The following is a 19,915-nucleotide window of genomic DNA, read 5'->3' as shown; positions in this document are numbered from 1 at the left end:
GAAGATCTTTCCCTGTTGAGTCCCTTTTCTTCTTCACAATGTGAGGCAACCAGTGTGGGGATGAATACCTAAGTCTGCGTTTTGCTGTGGAGGGTGGAATGGAAGGTGTCAGGGAGCTGCAGAGCCCCCCTCCTGTGGGGTCTCAGATGATCCATCGCTCTGTATTCATCAGAATTTTCTGTTCCGTAGGTCTCCTTGTGGGTACTCTTGATGTCGTGTTGGACTCCAGTGCCAGAGTGGCACCGTATCGAATACTCTACCAAGCACCAGACTCCTTGGTCTATTGGACTATTGCCTGTGGTAAGGACAAACATACCAATGTGTGGAGTTTTATTCTTCTTGGATACTGTGCTGCATAACTAATAGAGCATCCTGCCTGCTGAGTACAGTTATTTCAGGACAAATAAATGGGTCAGGATGAAAACTTGCTCTAGTGGTTAAATTAAGAAGCTCCAGAGCTTCTGATATTCAGACCTTGAATTCCAGCGTGTGTGTGTGCGTTAGATACAATGACAGAGTAAAACCAGAAATGGCCATGGAACAGGGACAGAAGCCTCTATTAGTTCCCACGCTTCGTCTCCCAGATATGTTCCCAGAGAAGCAGTCTAGTATCCATCCCTCCTCGCTGTATGTTCTCTGTGCCCATGGCTCACTCCTACAGCACTCACTGCCCAACATCACCCTGGTTGATGGGGTATCTCTGAAGAGTATGGTAGGAGCAGTACCTCGGTTACAGCCCTGCAAATTACACAGGCATGGCACCTGGCTTCCCTTGAAAAGGAAAGAGGGAAATAAGTGCAACCCCAGCTCTCACCTGGGTTCTGAAATATCAGTATGTTATTTCCTGGATAGTGAGCTCAGTGTCCTTCAGGATAAATATCATCTAGATCCCAATGAAGCCCACCTCCTGGCTATTTATGTCAGACTGTGTGTTGTCCTTCTAAATGTGAGGTACTTAAAAAGTCAGCAAGGCTGTAACTATGTTAGAGTTAAGTACAGAACTATATGTTCTTACACAGATGCAACGACTCTTCAGAGTTTTGGTCTTTAAGGCTCTCGCTTTGTCAGATCTACCTGTAAGGCTGCTTCTTCTGACATCGTAGCGGTTGGTGAAATGAATCAATTTGATATGTTGATACATTAAGTAGCAATTTTTTAATTCATCAGGTCCTGTGAGTACTAAGTGCTTATTTCTAAGATGATCAGAGGACTAGAAGACCTTCCATACGAAATAGGGCTGAGAGATCTGGGTTTATTCAGCCTTGAGAAGTGAAGGCTTATGGGAGACCTTATTACCGTGTATTGATACATAAAGCGTGTCTATCAAGAGGATGGAGACTCCCTTTTTATGAGGAATTACATGGAAAAGACAAGGGGTAATTGGTATGAGTTCCTCTAGGGGAGATTCTGATTGGATTCCAGAAGAAAATTTTTCACTATGAGAACAGTTAAACATTGGAATACTCTCCAGGGGAAGTGGTAGATTCCTCTACATTGGACACTTCTAAGGCTCAGCTTGACAGAGTTCTGAGCCATCTCATTTAAATATTTAAACTATGTATTACTGAAAAGGTTGGTGCAGGTGATCCCTGAGGTCCCTTCCAACCTGGCATTCTCTGTTTCTGTGGTCAGGTGCGTATTGCAAGTAGCATAAAGCAGTGTATAGTTAAGTCTCAGGTTCTGTTTGCTGGCTCCGAGAACTGTGTTGGGAGCTGAATGGAGAAGGTTGAGGTTATTTAGCTTTAATTGGCCAAGCTTGTAAGGTCAGATCCTCAGTTTGATAGCATTGCATTTCAGTCTTAGCAAATGGAAACTTTTGAATGCAAGTCCTCTACCTCCAAAGTTTCAAATGCCGGTTTTGGCAGCAGAACTTTGTTCATTTGAAAGAAAATTGAGAAAGAGGACAAATGTAAAATGCACATATGCCTGCCATCTCTTTACTAGACTACTAATTCCAGCACTCCCAGTGCTGCTTGAATTTCAAAAATGCTAGTTCGTGAAGCTGTAGCCTTCTTCTGACCCAACAACGCCCTCTCAGCTGTGCCCATTCTCCCAATAGAATTTGACATTTAGGATATTGGGATGAATTCTCATGGAATCATAGAATGGTTTGGTTTTGGAAGGGACCTTAAAGTTTATCGTGTTCCAACCCCCCTGTCACAGGCAGGGGCACTTCCCACTGGATCAGGTTGCTCAAACCTCATCCACCCTAGTGCTGAATATCTCCAGGGATGGGGCATCCATGACTTCTCTGGGCAACCTGTTCCAGTGCCTCACTACCCTCACAGTAAAAAATTTCTTCCTAATATCTAAGCTAAATCTCCTCTCTTTCAGTTTAGAACCATTCCCCATAATTTTAGCAGTTCAAAGCAGGCATGTGATTTGTGTGCTTGACAAAGGTGATATCAGAGCTGTGTGATGTTCTGAATTCAATAGGAAGTTTTTTAATAGCTCCTCTTGCCTTCAAAAGTAGAAACACTTGTGCTGTCAGACCTGAAAGAAAATGTTGATTTAAACAACCATTTTTACCTTTGCACCTGGTATTACCAACTCACTGAAGATTTTAAAATTCATATAACATAATTTGCCTTTAGTTACTGCTAATATTAAGAAGAGATATTAATGAAATTGTCAGTATTTTGAAGGTTATTTCTGACTCTTGCATTTAACTTCTTGCTTTGGACTGTCAGCTACTCTGCTGTGACCATAAGTAGTGGGACCTTGCATGTCAGTTTTCTGTAGATCTCAGTCATGGGAAAGAAAGGTAAAAGTACTTGCTGGTATGTTTATTTCCACTAATTGCGCGCAAGCAGAGGTAATTGCAAGTGAACATACAATTTTTTCTTCCCTTCAAAATGTCGTTGTGCTGCAATTAGTAAGCACATCTGTCCCATAAACTTGAAAGGGAGCAACTGAGAGCACAAATTTTCTTGCTGTTTGCAGATTCCCTTCCAAAGAAAATAACCTATCACAAAGCACCCAACTAAGCAGTGTTTCTTCAAAGGTGCTCATGCTTGCACATATTCAGAAATTAATTTTTAAGACTTTGCAAGTAGGCCATGTGACTTGTCTTTAAGTGCTTTTGCAGGTTTTTTTGCGTGATACCTATAGATAATCACTATGATTTTATACCTATAATGTATGTCCTCATATAATCAGGGCAAAAAATTGGAGGCAGATGAGTAGTGGCCCCACAATAAGCAAATGTAACATCCATGTAGAAATTTATGCTGATGCTGCTGAACTGTGGGGATTTTATTTCTTTTATGTGACAAATATTGCAGGTTCTATATAAAAATACGATCTTCTGTTTCCATTTATGCTAGTTTCAATAAATAGTCTCTTCAGTTGTGAATCTTAACCCTAATTGGAATTGCTAACAAAGTAGTTAATATATGTATCTATGTTTCTGTTTTGTGGAGTGTTTCTTGAATTTTTAGTCTCCTAATATCTAGCTGGTTGATTGGCTTAGTTATTTTTGTTGAATTGTTAGACTCTGCTAGCTTAGTCTTGTCCTCAGAGGGGAATAGTGTGGCTCTTACAGGGAGGTAAAATTTCACAGAGAGCAAATTATTTATTTGTGCGTCCTTGAAGCTGAGCAGCCCAGTGTTGCCTAAGGCTCTATGCTGTGGTTATTTTATGAACTTGCTACTAAAGCAATTCCTTCTGAGCTGATGAAGGGCTGTTACCATTATAGAGGTTACTAAGGGATTTTGCTGCATTTAGCTGTGCAGCTCTGATTTGTCCTGCATTGTACAGCTGCCCCTCCCCGTTTCCTAGGGGTAGGCTGGTTATTTGGTACTTGTAATCTCTTATTTTTACAGGTATTTGTTATATTCTCCTCTTTCTTCCATAAAACAGTAATCTCCATCTTCAGTAAGTAGCTATACAGAATGACTGGAACAAATGGGATTGTTTCCTGCTTCATTCATGCTGTGTGACATTTGGTCTTGTTCAGTACAAGACTATTCCAAGGGTGAAAAATAATCCAAATGGTTTTGTTTGCTCTAAAATGACTATCTGAATTATGTTTAGACCTCAGATTTGTTTATAATTAATTTTGGATGTGAATTTTCTTAGGTGTTATCTGCTGACGTAGGGTGGTTGGATTTGAGGCATTATAGCTCTGCAAAGGAGGTGTGTTAACAGCCACAGTGTCTCCAGTGCAGTGTTGTGCGTAACGTGTCATAGGTTCTGTCTATTGAACTACACTGGAAAGATGTTATTGATAGCTTTTCAAGAACAGTTTTAAGCATATTGGTTTTATAATGTTCTGGAAATCCAAAATATTGTACACGATCAGCCTTGCATTTTTTTATAAACTCCATTCGGAAATGAACAACATTTTTTAGATCTTTCTGCACTTATAAAATCAGTCACACTTACCATGTCTTTGTGTGTTTTTTCAGGTAAAGGACCAACCATTGCTATAGGTTTTTTTGTGGCGCTTCTTGTCACTGGTCTTTAAGAGATGAGTGGTTTTTCTGATGACAGTCCAGTTTAACGGACATAGCTCATTTATTTCATCATTGCTTTTTACAGCAGTGTAAAAGACAAGAAGAAATAAATGAGTCTTCTGACTACCTCCTGAGTTCCAGAAAGGTCTGGTTGCATCTAGTAGTTTTAAGGAGAAGCAGCAGTTGTGATCACATTGGTTTTTAAATATTGATTTCATATGCAGGCTATTCTGCAATATGATTTACGTAGCCATACAACAACTGGAATTTTGAAATTGCCTTCAACTTGCATAGAGTGTTGCTTTCTGTTGCTTTGATTGGAGTTGTATAAAGCTCTGATTGTATACTGTGAAAAAAAATATTTTTCCCCATCATTTGTAGCTGTAAACATGGAAAACAATTGTCTGATGTGTATTCAGGCTGGTAGCATTGAGTTCCTCTACAAGCCACGGAAACGCTTACGTACAGACATGTGACAATTTGTAGTGAAGCTGAAGATGTTATTAGCAACAGCCTGTTGTAATTTAACTTCTTTCTAATGGTTGCTTCACATGAGCCCTTCAGCTTGGCTGCTGGCGGCATTCATTAGCAGATACTTGCTAGTTCTGAGTAAAATGAGCCAAATCTGTGGTTTGAAGAAAAGGATTATGTAGAATTGATGCCAATTCCTACCTGGATTGAGATACTTTTATTCAAACTTTAGGTACAAATGTTCCTACGTGAACATGTAATGTTTGTTTTCTGAAAATACCTACTTAAAAGTCCCGGTTTTGGTATAATTCCCTCAACATTCATTTTGGTGGAATAAATTTTTGTGAGTGCTTGAATCTATTCCTCCTTCGGGATAGGTACAGAGAGATCCTGAAGAGCACCAGCTCTGCAAGGTGTTGAGAACGGGGTCAAAATAGAAGTTAAGTTTATCGCAATCATCTCAAGTAAAATAGAAGGAAAAGTTGGCCTATATAACATGTTATATATGCAAAATATATAGGAACACTAGTTCCTAGAACCTTGTTCATCCCTGTTCTGTACTACATGTATGGTGATTCCTCAGTATCAAAGATATCTCTCTTGAATTTTTTTTTTTGTGGCTTTTGTTTTAATAAACAGGTTGCTCAAGGAAGGAAATCACTGAACACTGGGAATGGCTGGAACAGAATTTGTTGCAAACTCTTTCAATCTTTGAAAATGAGAATGACATAAATACATTTGTCAGAGGAAAAATACAGGTAGTTAAGTATATTATTATAAATGTTGGTAATGATAAATGTGACTGTGGAAGGAAAACTGATGTGAATTCTAAACAAATTTGACCTGATAGTCCTCAGGCTGCTCTACTTTTTCGAAAGAAAATCAGCTTCTACGTAGCAACGTGCATAAAAATTAGGGAAACTAGGATTGGTGCACATAACTGCAGCAGTGTGATTAAGCATACGTATATATTTACATATAGGCAGGCTACAAATATTAAATGTTCTATTATTTACAGTGCAAAGCTGCATTTGTTTTGTCAGTTTTACCAGAATTTCCTTTTCTTACATGAGAGATGGTAGCTGTATTAGTAAAAAGTGCATTGCCCGCACTAAGAATTATCTAAAAATAATTATTTTGGTAAAAGATTGATTCTAAGCAGAATTAGTATTTGTCATGTATTCTAAACACTGGCTTTGTCTCTTTCGTCTTTTAATGTTTCATCTAGTAAGTCAGCGGTCTTAAGAATGCCCTATTTATTTGTGGTTTACTAGTGATTAGGGTGTGAGGGCTACGGACAATCATGGAAACACCTTATGTGAAAAGACTTGTGTCTTGAGGAACGTAATCCTTTAAGCAAATTGTTAGACTATTTAGAATTGGACAAATAATAAATATGAATGATGGTTTGCTGTCTTGTACTCTGCTTTCCACGTAAATATGGAGCAATTTGAAGGCAAGAAGTCACTTTCCTTTTTATAGCTTTAGTATATGCGACGTAAGGTAATAGAGAAGATTTATAGAAGTGATTGGGAAAATAAGTGAATAGACCAGAACGTCAGTATAGAAGAGATGGAACTGTTTGTAGTCTCTGAGGTATCAAAAAGCAGCTTTGCACCAGTCTAGTGCCACTTCAAATTTGATGAAGGTCGTCTGCATCTGGAAGTGTGAAGGATTTTTCTGTCCTTCTAGTTAATCTAATAGAAAATATTTCTTTACCCCCTTTCTTGCTTGTCTCTCTTGTTCAAAGTTCCCTGGGAGGAGTCATAAAAGTTGTTTGATACTTTCCGTAATGAATAACACATCATTTTTCCTTTCAGAATTTTTCCTTCCATTTAGAAGAAAATTTTCTGGTGAATTCCTATCCCTGCCTCCTCAGCGAGCGTATTTATGTGGAAGGTGAAAATACTACAAATCATAGGTGCTTTACAGAGCTGTTAGGAGTATTTGAGATGGGTTAGTTAATTTAAAACAGGGTGCTGCTTGGTGTCTGGTTCCTTTTGACATAGGCATGATGAAGAGCAAGGTTGTTGGAAAGGCAGCCTTGAATAAATTAAAAAAATATGTAAGAAAAAAAATGAGCAGAAGAATAAGGGTTAAAAAAAGGAGTTTCTTGACATTGCAGTAACTGTTGTGGCCTCTGGCCCAGACAGCAATGGTGATAAGGATACCTGATACCTCCTGGCAACTGACATACTATGTACCTCTTTCTCTCCCTACTAGGGCATCATTGCTGAGTACAACAAAATCAATGGCATCAAGGAGGATGACGATACAGAAAAATTTAAGGAAGCCATAGTGAAATTCCACAAACTATTTGGGATGCCCGAAGAAGAGAAATTAGTGAATTACTACTCCTGCAGTTACTGGAAGGGGAAGGTTCCACGTCAGGGCTGGGTGTATCTCAGCATTAATCACCTTTGCTTTTACTCTTTCCTCATGGGCAGGGAAGGTATGTTTTACCATGAAACGGTGCTCTGTGCATCTAATAATCATTAGGAAATCTTCTGTAGTTTGTTACTCTCTACCTGCTGAACCTCTGGAGTTGCAAAAACACTGCTGAGGAAAAGAGGAGCAAGGAGCAATTGCGTGATTGTCACGCTGCTTAGCTGTGTGCTTGTTGCCTTGTTTTGTATTTCTCAAAGTAGTTCTCTGTAAAACAATACCTGAGCGTTATTTAGAGTCATGGTTTGCTCCAGAGATTATGACCAAAAAAGGAATAAGGATGAGATCACACTAGTATGGGTGCCTTCTGCTGTTACGCAGTCCTCCAATACTACTCTGGCAGACTTTGCAACCTCAAATGTCACGTTTACTCTTGTACAACACCAGATCGTCACAACAGTCTCAGAGGAGAACCAGAATCAAGAACTATGTAGTTAGGATGAGTCCAATCTGCTCTAGAGGGAGTTAATTCTAAGCAGCATGGAGGTGAGCAGGTCTGCAGTACTTGGTTGTAGGCAGTGGATCAGTCCCAGGTCTTTCTGTTTAGCTGTTTAGACATATCCTAGTGAAAGACTGGATTTTAAAGTTTGGGTTTTTTTGCAAAAAAAAAATGTAGATTTAGCCCCTGTTTTAAGGATAACATCCTAACCTGTAGTGGTGTTGGAAGAAAAGCTAAGGATCTACCATTACCCCACTTTTCAAGATGCAAGAAAATTTCAGCTGAATACATTTTATAGGAAGAAGAAGAGAAATGCTTTTGGATTTGCTTATTTTTGTAGTGAAACTTCTTTTTGCTTCCTTCTGTTCAGCAAAGTTAGTTATCCGCTGGGTCGATATCACTCAACTCGAGAAGAATGCTACACTGCTCTTCCCTGATATGATCAAAGTGAGCACAAGGTCAAGTGAACATTTCTTCTCAGTATTCCTTAATATCAGTGAGACGTTTAAGCTAATGGAACAGCTTGCCAATATAGCTATGCGACAGCTTTTGGACAATGAAGGATTTGAACAAGACAGGTCATTACCTAAACTGAAAAAGAAATCCCCAAAAAAAGTATCTGCGCTGAAACGGTAGGTAAAACTGGCTCTTGGTCATTTGTTTCTCCTCAGTCCTTTTACTTGCTGCGTTTTGTCCAGAAGTTTTCTAATGTTGCTGCCATTTACTTTTACTCCAAAAGGAATGATTGATTCCAGCAGTGGCAAAATGTGAATAGGTATTTAAATATAATTACTCAGTCAACTGTTGATAGGAAAAGGAAAATGTTAGAATACTAACATGCTGCAAAAATATAAGGAACGTTTTTGAGCCAAATCTCATTTGTTCAGAAGATCTGTAATGTATCTCTGGACACTGGATGCCTTAGGTATCTGTTGTAAGGCCCTTTAATGTTACCAGTGGAAAGTAATAAAGCAATTTAATTGTTAACAAATAAGTGCGTGCCTAAGGTTCATACTTGGTCCAGGATTGAAAAATTGCTCTATCTAGAACTTATTTTAGGAAACTGTAATGCAAAAAATGACATAAAATTCTAGGGGACGAAAAATTGTCTGGAAAATATTTCTACTTTTATGGATATCACACTGCAATTTGATAGTTTCTTGTTTCTTGTTTCATTATATGTTGATCATATTAATTAACCATACAGAATTGTAAATAGTGCTTATTTGTGTTTCTCATTACTTATTGACATCTGACATGAATTATATAACTCAGATTTGTCTTTTTAACTATTCAGTGTTTTGCACTGAATGCATTATAAAGACTAAGTTGTGAAATTATTAACAAACACTAGCCCTAAGGACTCCATCATGTTAATAAATAAGCCTCAAAGTATTATTTTTGGTGTAATATTACATGGGGTCATGTGTCATTTAATAATAAATGGATTCATTACGTATATTCTCAGAAAGTAAGGCTGAATGTGAAAAGGTTGCCCAGCCTGTCTCCTTCAAGTAGTCAGGATCAATGTTTTTAAGTAATTCATAACAGTATTATTTTTTCATGTAGTTTTAGAATCTTCCAGCAGAAGACGCTGTACCTCCCCTCCACACAAACTATTTCCACTGTTTTAATGTACACTCAGTACCTGAGTTGTGTGTTGCAGGTATTAGCAATGATTTGTGTGAAATATATCTGACAATGTATTATAAATTTCTTAAAACAGAAAAGGCTTTCTGTGTTTTTTTCTTAGGGATCTTGATGCCAGAGCAAAGAGTGAGAGATACCGTGCGTTGTTCCGACTTCCCAAGGATGAGAAATTAGATGGACACACAGACTGTACTCTCTGGACTCCATTCAATAAAATGCATATTTTGGGCCAGATGTTTGTTTCTACAAACTACATTTGCTTTACTAGTAAAGAGGAGAACTTGTGCAGCCTTATTATCCCTCTTCGAGAGGTAAATATTTGCATTTGTAAATTTAAAGGGCAAATAATAAAGCAATATCCTGTTGCTAATTTCATCCTAGCTTTGATATTTTTTTAATTATTGGAGAAAAAACTCTTCATTCTTTAATCTCTTGTGAGCATACTCTTTTGATGTGTTCTAAGTAATATTTAATGACTGTGTATCTTAGTTCAAAATTCCTACTACTAAAATTCTCAGGGACTTTTCTCTGTCAGTTTTTACAACCCTCACAAGTCCTTCCTCTCCCATAATTTATATTCTGTTTTACAGGCCTATAATACATTTTTTGTACCTCATAGGGGGGGACAGAGAATAGAACTTCCTAGATTGATGAGTGGAACTTCTGCTAAAGAATCTATTAGATGAGATTTGCTTTTGTCAGATGTAAAAAGATTTATAACCCTAAAAATTTGAATTGTATTTTCATACACGCTTGCAGGCATTTATTCCTGTATGTGGAAAATATTTGTCAGCATTTTACAAATGAGTGTGGTTCCCTTTTTAAAGCTGGCTGCTTAAAGCAGAATTTCAGTAAAAAGAATTTAAGCTTGATGCAATAATAAAAAAAACCGTTGGGGAGGGTTTTTATGATTGACTTGATTTGTGAGTTAATGGAAAAATGTGTGAAGTATGTCTTTGAAATATTAGCAAAACTTATGTAACCAAGGACAGTTTGACTTGGCTGAAGAACCACAGAACACTTCAAGACATTGTTTTCCCCTACAAATCATTAAAAGTAAAATCAAATAGTATTTGTTTGGAAACTCTAAAGTACAGCTTCTCCACAGTGTGTTGCAATGGCTTTGGTTATTTAAGAAGAGACATTCAGTCATGGTAGCGCTGTTTGTCTGGAGCTCCAAGGGAACAAAAGTCCTCAGGTGAAGGGGTGGAGGGAGTTAACAAAGTCTGCTTTTAACAGGACCTCATTCCTGGATGCAGATTCAGCAGCTGCTTTTGACAACCACAGCCACAGCAGCGTGAGATTCAAAGCAGTGCTAAAGCTTTAAGAGAAAGAAATAACTGAAGAAATAAGTGGTTTTGTATGGACGAGTTAAGTCTCAGCACCAGCAAGGAGAACAATAAAACACTAGGTAGTGCCAGGTCTCAGAACAATTTATCAATACCCTTAATAATTCTGGGGAAGCTTTCTATGTAATTAATTAAAATCCTAAAATTCCTAAACTGATTCCAGTATTCTGTGATATCCCAGAGATATTTTGACAAATGAGACAATATCAAGATGGTTGGACAAGATGATTTTCAGTGGTTGACTGGCACTGCTCAGTGCAACCAGTAGATGCAGTCTCCAAGATCTCATATGTATGTGTGTCTGCTTGAATAGGGAATAAGTGAATATCAACTCTTGTCACAGCAGGGCATGCACGCTGTGAAGTCTGTCCTGTGCCTCTAGAACTTGTCTGTGCTATTAGTGAAGATCCTTTAAGTTAATGAATAACTAATAGATTTGTAGTTAATGGAAAAATAAAAGGAGGTTGGAATGTTGCAGAAGTGATTTAGCACTTAAGCTGTGCATTGCAGTCTTTGAATGCATTTTCAAAGAAAACGTTGCATGAAAAATGGTTATTCTGTCCTTTTAGCTAGAGAGATATTAATCTTGTAGCACTAATGCCTTACCATTGGTCTCCATTTTAAAAGGAGTTAAAAAAGGAGCAAAAGTAAAGGTCCTAGTAAACTGAAACATGTCCTCTCCTGTTCTGAAGGCAGCAAGACAATTTTCATTAACTACAGAATTGTTTGAAATTGTAAAAGCTGTAGTTAAAAATACTTTAAATTGTGATTTATGTTTTGTTCAATGTATGAACTCCACAAATTTGATTGGTGTATTTGGTTTTAAGGCTAATAATTGTTAATGTTTAGAACATGCGGTAGATATGCAGTTCATCCACAGTGTACGACGTATCCCTGAGATTTCTTTGTGTTAACAGCCTTTACTGAAAGCTTAGGGAACTACTGCCCTGTGATGTCAGTACTGTTTACAGATTGGAGTTCAGTTCAATTAGTGGCTGTTTCACTAACAATTGAAGGCTAGAAATCTCCACCTCACAGGGTTAGATGTTTTCTTTTCTAAGGCAAGACGTGGGGTTAGTTTCTGTTTGGAGGTTTCCGTGTACTGTGAAAACAGTTGCAGTAACAGTTCTTATCACAATGTACAACTATGTAAGGGTAGAACAAGAGTGTTATCCCAAAACCAACTCGTTCACATATATTGGCAATAAAAAATAAGCAAAAGCTTGATTCAGCCTCTACTGCTGTTGGGGAGCTGAAAGAGGAATTTGGTGGTCCTCAAATATGCCCATAGAGCTGCATCCCACAGGAGAAATTTTATTTTACTGATTCTTTTAAAATAAAGCCTGAGGAAAATAAACTAAGATCTCAAAAGGCGGCAAAGGAGTTTTGCTGGAGAATGTACTGAAGCCAGTTGCTTGAGGGATGGCAGTCTTCATCTTTCAGACTTGGAAGTCCTTGTATCCAAATTGTGTTTTCTCACAGAGAGGTGTCCATAGTGATTCAGTATAGGAGGGGAAGGGGCCTGCATTTAGTGTATTAAGATGGTGTCTTAGGCCAAGCAACTCGATTACTTAAAGATATTGAACTACAACTACTGTTTCTCCCTAGGTGACGATAGTGGAAAAGGCAGACAGTTCCAGTGTGTTGCCCAGCCCGTTATCAATCAGCACAAAAAACAGAATGACATTTCTCTTTGCCAACTTGAAAGACAGAGACTTTCTTGTACAGAGGATCTCAGACTTTTTGCAACAAACCACTTCAAAAATATACTTGGAAAAAAATATTTCTGGAAGCTATATCAGCTCAGATGATGAGGTATGTGGAGAAACATGAATTGTTTGCTAGAAGAGGATTTTAACTGGTATGAGGAGAGAGAAACCAGGTAAAACCTTCAGGGTTTTGTAAAGCTAAACCTTTGTACACAGAAGTGTTCTTAAGCCGAACAGTTAAAATGTTGTGATTCGGATGTCTTACTTTTTTCATGTTAGACCTGAGAGAAATCATCATTACTGTGGAAGACCTATTCTAACTCCTGCTGCCACATTCTGAAGTTAGAGTATGTCTTGCTAGGAAGTGTCATAGTTATCTAACTGGTTGATTGAATGATGTTGTTCAATATCTATTGAGTTGTCCAAGGCAGAATGTAATTGTGGAATTTTAATAATTTGAAGGAATTATCAGTCAATACAAAACTTTTTATTCAAGACTTTGGCTGCTATATTTCATCCCTTGATTCTTCAGCAAACGATGTCTGAGCTGAGCAAGTTTGCATGTGCGCTGCTAGAGAACTTTGAACATTTGTGCTAGCAAAAAAAAAAACCACAACCCTGCCCTGAACATCAGATGGGCCTCTCTATTTACTTGTGCAAAACAAACGGTTCTTAAAAGACATGATTAGATAACCTTTTATCAGGCACTTGGAAAACCAAGGCTTCTGCTGAATTCCTACGTTTTATTTATGACATGTAGGTACTTTGTATCTCAGCCTCATCAGATTGTTAAACCCAGCAAAGTTTAGCAGTCTAGATCTCAAAAGGCAGAAGGGTCTTTTGTGGTGTACCATTTTGGTTTTGTGTAGGTAGATCTTGCACTCAAAGTCTGTACTAAGTCGTACCTTAGTCTTGTGTTGAGTAGCTGTACGCTGTTTGCCATGTAAATCTTAAAAGTCAGTTTTATACTTGCATTGTTGATGGTGAGGTGCAAGTCGTGTGTTGTTCCAGTTGTAAAACACAGCACATATGCATATACAAATAATGCTGGAACTTCGTCTTGCCTTTTGCCTTAAATGTATCTACATATTCTACCAACTGAGTTATAAACAGAAATTAATAATTGCAAGCATTATTATTACATTTAGTTGTATAACTATATATGTACACATGCATGACTACTAATTTTAATTTAAGGCATTTGGGGTGAACTGCTATATGAGATTTGCTGTGACAAATTTTCAAAGCTTTTTGAGAATTCAGAAAATCCTTTTTCTTCAAAATATTTTTTCTTCCAAATCACAATCTGACGGTGTTGAATTTTCTGTAGAACACTTTTTGTAAGCGACTGGAAAATCTGATTTATTTTGTGTATGTCCATATAAAACTATATATAGATACAAACATAGGTGTGTATGTGTACACACATACACACAGATATGTTTTATATAAATCTTAGATTCTGGACACTGAAAGAGCCACCCGAGGAGTCAACTGTCTCCTATGATGTTGACTGGAGGTAGAGGGAGTTGGTTTAATTGCCCAGTGCTATTAAAGTTAACATTAGCTTAGCAAATCTAGCTATAGGATTTGTTTACTTTTTGGCGATAGGAGGGAGCTGTTGAGAAACTGGAAGCAGTTTTGTTATTCTATACTGGTTGAATTTCTGCTGTCATATGCTCAGCCTGTGAACATACCTGGGTGATTTAATTTGCTCAGTTTTTGTTTGCTATTAACAAGTATAAATTATGCAGTAAAATGAAGTAACAAATGACTCAGCTCCATGTATGTGTTGCTTGTGACTGCTTTGTACAGGTGTTTACAAGATCAAGTAGTTTGATTTCTGCCAGCCCTCATAAAAGCCTCAGCTCTGAGTCGGAAGGAGAGCGACAGTTCAATCTCAATGACAATGGCATTCCAACAGCAACTCAAGCTTTAATGACCATGTATCGTCGGAGGTCGCCTGAGGAGTTCAACCCCAAGCTGGTAAAATACACCTTGGAGTGCTGTACCACACTGCAGTTGTTTTATGTTTTCTTTAAAATCCATATTTCTGACCCAGAATTGTTTCATTCTGCCACAGACAGTCAAGAGGCAGTATTTTTCGCAGAAATAGTGTTGAATGTGCTATTGTTTACCAATACAAACTTCACTACATAAAAAAGCAAAGTTGAGGTAAATCAAAGAGAGATTGTGTGCCTTCTCTTAAGTACAACTGTTTCAACAATATTCTTTTAACAGCAAAGTCTACTCACATAGAAAATAAGAAATGAGAGCAGCCCATGAAGAAGAGAGCTGGACTGTAGCCAAGTTATTTCTTGCTTGCTTGGAAAGTTAGGATATTGCAGGCTTTTTAGCATTTCAGCTAGGCAGAGTGTCAGAAAGAGAAGCTACATCTTTATGCCTGTTTTTCTTTGCTTTTAGGCTAAAGAGTTTTTGAAGGAACAGGCCTGGAAGATCCATTTTGCTGAGTATGGCCAAGGAGTCTGTATGTATCGTACAGAGAAAACCAGAGACCTTGTTCTGAAGGGCATTCCAGAAAGTATGAGAGGGGAACTTTGGCTACTGTTTTCAGGTAGGTGCTCATTTGAACATGACTGTGGGATACAAGTAAAAGCATGAGGGAAGAGAAGATTTCAAAGTGCTTTAAGGTGCAGATAATAAGCATCTAAAAATATTTGGAGTAAGTAAGGCTGTGATTGTTAACAGGCACCAGTCTAGTTTAGCCAAGAGTTTTGTTTAAGCTAGTAAATACTGTTTCTCAAACAGGTTCAAATAATTGGAGAAAAATATAAAAAAGCAGAACACACACCCTGTTACCAGAAGTCAGCAGTCATGGGGCTTCTAGATGTTCAACAACTGACAATGGGCCTACTTCCCATTTTTTTAATCATTTCTGAATTCAGATAAGCTTTTGGCTTTCACAGAAAGTTGTTGCAATATATTCCAAATTTGTGTGTCTTGCATGGAGTTTCTCTTTCTGTTTTTATAATTAAAATAAAGTTACTTTGGCATTTTATTACGCACCCCCGGTATCTGAAAAAATATTAAGAAAATATTTCTATCTGTCTTCGTATCTTGGGCTGCGTTGAAAGAAGCGTGGCCAGCAGGTCGAGGGAGGTGATTCTCCCTCTCTGCTCCACTCCCATGAGATCCCACCTGGAATACTGTGTCCAATTCTGGAAGGATATGGAGCTGTTGGAACAGATCCAGAGGAGGCCACAAAGATGATCAGAGGGCTGGAGCACCTCCCATACAAGGACAGGCTGAGAGAATTGGGGTTGTTCAGCCTGGAGAAGAGAAGGCTCCAGAGAGACCTCAGAGCAGCTTCCAGTACCTGAAGGGGACCTACAAGAAAGCTGGGGAGGGACTTTTTACAAGGGCATGGAGTGATAGGATGAGGATGAAGGAAGGTTTAGAATTAGACATTGGGAAGAAATTCTTCAAGACGAGGGTGGTGAGGCACTGGCACAGGTTGCCTAGGGAAGCTGTGGCTGCCCCACCCCTGGAGGTATTCAAGGCCAAGTTGGATGAGACCTTTTAAGCAACCTGATCTCGCGGGAGGTGTCCCTGCTTGTGGTGGGGGGATTGGAACAGGATGATCTTTCTGGTCCCTTCCAACCTAAACCATTCTGATTCTTTGATGCTGTGCTATCAAGGATTCTCTAGATCTGTTTCCCCTTAGGCTTTTTTTCCAAGTTAAAGAATTTAATTCACTTTATTATTAGTTATATACCTTCTTTAGCTCTGCCCCTCCCCATGACAGTTACCATAGCTACCCAAAATGTTTAGGCCATGAGCACACCAGGGACTTAATGTGATGGCCTAATGATGCTTGCTTTCTGATTTGTTTTTTATTATTTCTCTAGTAATGCTTAGCCTTGTACATCTTCTCTTTGCTGATGGGTATTAAAGAAATGTTTTCAGAAAACATATACAGGAATGTACAAATCGGTCTTGTGTCTGATTAATAGCCAATGTGGACCAGTTTTTGTGGTGTATTTATAATTAATATTTTCCATGTGCATTACTTTGTGCTACTGAAACTTGCTTTTGTTTACTGCTGAGATTTTCATTTTCAGAGAAGTTTTTAAGTCAGCAGTAAAATCTCTGTGAGCAGAGCTGAGCTCCCTGCCTGAGATGCTGGAGTCATTTTCAGAAGCAGGAAGAGAGTTCAGGAGTTCCTGTCTTTTGCTTTTGGCTTCTGCAACCGAGCATTAATCTACTGCTTCTCAGGACAAGTAGCTTTCTCAGAGGCATGTTTTGAGTTATTTAGAATAATCAAACCCATAGCCAGCTGCAAAGGGAGCTCATGGTACAATATGACTGCACAGCTGGCGTGTTCTTCATGCCTTCTGTGTTGTTCTGGCTGAAACAGACGGGGGCTTTATCTTCTTCCTTTTTGTCAACCTCATTTTAATTTCAACCTCATAAAATGCCTCTGGAGGAGAAGACAAGAAGGGCGATATCTCAATCACCTAAGCACATCCCTTTTTTAATCACATTTACAAAAGTAATATTTCATATTTGCTTTCAAAATGCTTGTTGGCTATACTCAAGATGAAAGGGTAGCAGTTCATCACATTGTGATACTGTATCTGTTAATCCTTACTTTTTTCTTTCCATTTTAATACTGTTCTTCCACTCCCAGGAGCAATTAATGAAATGGCCACTCATCCTGGCTATTATGAAGACCTAGTGGAGAAATCGATGGGCAAGTATAACCTTGCAACAGAAGAGATAGAGAGGGATCTGCATCGCTCCCTTCCAGAACACCCTGCCTTCCAGAATGAGATGGGTATTGCTGCTCTAAGGAGAGTCTTGACAGCCTATGCTTTCAGAAATCCAAACATAGGATATTGCCAGGTAATTAAAATGCCTCGGCACTCCTTTAATTTCTGGAATTCCAGTTCTTTCCTTGTACTCCTATTTCTTCAGTCATGTACATGAATATTTGGCTGTGTAAAGTACACAGATACCTGTATAGTGCTGTAAGATAAAGCCTCAGTGCTGCAGAATTACAGTAATGCTAGGATCAGAGGTTTTTGAAACAAGGACTTGCTCTATCAAAAGTATTAGCAGTGCATGCTGAGAGATGTGCATAGTTTTCTTCAAGTGAATTTTCTGCCCATAAATCTAGAAACTGGACAGAGGATAACAACAGGACTGTCCTCTAGAGCATCTATGGAAAATGACAGATGGACCCTGAAAGAAGGTTCTTTTCTTTTAAGCAGAAAAAAACCAGCACCTTTAATTGTTCAGCCTTAACTCTTTACCTGGTTACTCCATGTTACTTGTAATAACCCTCCAGAACCTCCTTTACTGTTTTTCAATGATGTCATTCAGTCATTCAGAACAAAACTAAAAAAACCCACAAAACCTAAAGATATTTTATCAGTGTGCATTACAGCCATTTATCGATAGATTTAATGCTGACCAGTGCATGTTTTTGGATTTCTTATGCCTGTGATTCAGGTCACTTCATTTTCTGGTCTTGAATAATCAATCTTCTTGCTGTGTAAGTTTGACTTATCTGCAGGGCCCTCTTTTTTTTGCCTTCTTACCTATTTTTGCAAAAAGGAGGCTTGAATTCACAAGTATTAGGAAGCCTTATTAATGTCTGACTGTTAAGATACTCGAATAAGGGAAAATGCAAGCAATTCTAACAGATACCATCATAAATAACAAATATCTAATAACAAATATAATACTAAGTAATAACTACAAGATTTTTTTGTAAAATATTTTTAACAGAGAAACTGTAGAAACACTCTGTGATTTTAATTCCTAAAGCTGTCACAGTAATTGTTCATAGCTCTGGGAGTCGGTCCATTGTGTCCAGAATGCTGCTTCCCTATTACGGTGAGAGTTCAGGCACTATGTATATTTAATACATAGTAGACAAGATATAAAGGAATAGGATAGACTTTGACAAAGTTGTAATGTTGTTCTGCATTGTAGTTGAAACCCTAGTTGCTGTTTCGAACAGGCAATGATCAAGCTGGAGGCTGAAAATGTTACAGGGTCAGAAATGAGTGACTAATACCTTAGAAGGCAAACTGAGAGGAAAATGGTACTGAAATACTTGTCTTCAGACTAATGGAGGTCTAGTCAAAGGCTGTAAGCAAGAGGTCATTGTACAATGCTGTGGTGTTTGAAATGGAGTCAAACAAGCCATAAAACTGTCAGGTACACAATCAAACACAAGTGAGCAACAGCAAGAGACTTTGGTTGCACTATGCTCTGCTTGTTTATGACTGCCCCTATTTACAGGCATTTGCCTCAGCTCGCAGACACTGTCTCTTGACCTTTTCATAGGAGCAGAAAGCATGGAGAGTGCAGTCTGCCTCTGCAAGGAGTGGTACAGCAGTGGCCATCATTAGTGCTGTAGGAGGCATTTTGTCTCCATCAGACCCAGATTCTCCAAGGGCGCCTATTGGCAGATCATCAGCAGTGTAACTGGATGTTTGTGAACCTGAATAGGCCCTTGATTATGAAAAGAAATCCTAATTATTTTTTTTCCTCTTAAAAAACAAAACAAAACCTCAACTAACAATTTATGGTTTGTTTGAGTCTTTCTTAAGTCTTCCTTTGAGCACTGGGAAAACACAGCTTGCTTTTTTTACAGGAATATGCTTGAACAGTTAGAGGTCTGCAGGAAGAAATGTAGCTAATATCCTAACCATAGTAAACACTCATCTCCCCAGTTACTGTGCTAGGTATTGAATAAATGGGTCCAACAATTTATATTTTTCTTTCTTTTAGGCCATGAATATTGTCACTTCAGTACTCCTCCTTTATGCAAAAGAGGAGGAAGCTTTCTGGCTGCTGGTGGCTCTGTGTGAACGTATGCTGCCTGACTACTACAACACAAGAGTTGTTGGTATGTTATCGAGAAATTTTCTAAAATTACTGTACAAAAGTTAACTAAGTTAATTGTTATTATTTGTATTGAAACCAGGATGTGTGTGTTGCGTAGATACAACTGTGCATGCTAGTAGCAAAGCAGTTTGCTCAGGAGTGTAGAAGCAATTTCCTAAACAGGTACTGTGCTAGTTAATAGTTTTTCACCTGCTTAAGATTAGGTGGCATTCTAAAGTGGGCTAAACAAAGCTAAATAAGAAAAGAGATGGGAAGCTAAAGATTGAATTTTAGGTGATCCAGTCATCCAGTTAAGGTAAAGTGGAAACCAGAGCTTTGGCGATTTGCAGTAGAAGTCTTTGTGCCTGTTTTACCTCTGATTTGAAAGGGCACAAGTATCTGAAAGCTGTTGATGTCAGATGACAGTTTCTTTGTGTATGGGGAAGTGAATGACTCTTGAGTTTATCATGGAAACTGTCTTTACTGTAGCTCAAAAGTGCTTGAGATACTCATTTAGCCTTCAAAATGATTCAG

General features: G+C 38.3%; 1 protein-coding gene across 2 annotated transcripts in view; it reads left to right on the top strand.

The window, feature by feature from the left end:
• TBC1D9 (TBC1 domain family member 9) overlaps window positions 1-19,915 on the top strand; it is a 51,734-nt gene that overhangs the window by 14,792 nt on the left and 17,027 nt on the right. For both annotated transcript variants that reach the window (XM_069855273.1, XM_069855272.1), the window contains exons 2-11: window positions 190-300; window positions 5,568-5,686; window positions 7,152-7,380; window positions 8,183-8,444; window positions 9,566-9,773; window positions 12,420-12,626; window positions 14,336-14,506; window positions 14,945-15,095; window positions 17,172-17,386; window positions 19,286-19,403. In XM_069855273.1, the coding sequence (XP_069711374.1) occupies window positions 190-300; window positions 5,568-5,686; window positions 7,152-7,380; window positions 8,183-8,444; window positions 9,566-9,773; window positions 12,420-12,626; window positions 14,336-14,506; window positions 14,945-15,095; window positions 17,172-17,386; window positions 19,286-19,403 (1,791 nt within the window). The remainder of the gene's footprint in view (window positions 1-189; window positions 301-5,567; window positions 5,687-7,151; window positions 7,381-8,182; window positions 8,445-9,565; window positions 9,774-12,419; window positions 12,627-14,335; window positions 14,507-14,944; window positions 15,096-17,171; window positions 17,387-19,285; window positions 19,404-19,915) is intronic.

Source organism: Phaenicophaeus curvirostris, chromosome 4 (genome assembly GCF_032191515.1).
Source record: "Phaenicophaeus curvirostris isolate KB17595 chromosome 4, BPBGC_Pcur_1.0, whole genome shotgun sequence".
Lineage (NCBI taxonomy): Eukaryota > Metazoa > Chordata > Aves > Cuculiformes > Cuculidae > Phaenicophaeus > Phaenicophaeus curvirostris.
The sequence above is the reverse complement of the archived record's forward strand: the minus strand, read 5'-3'. Positions and strand labels throughout refer to the sequence as shown.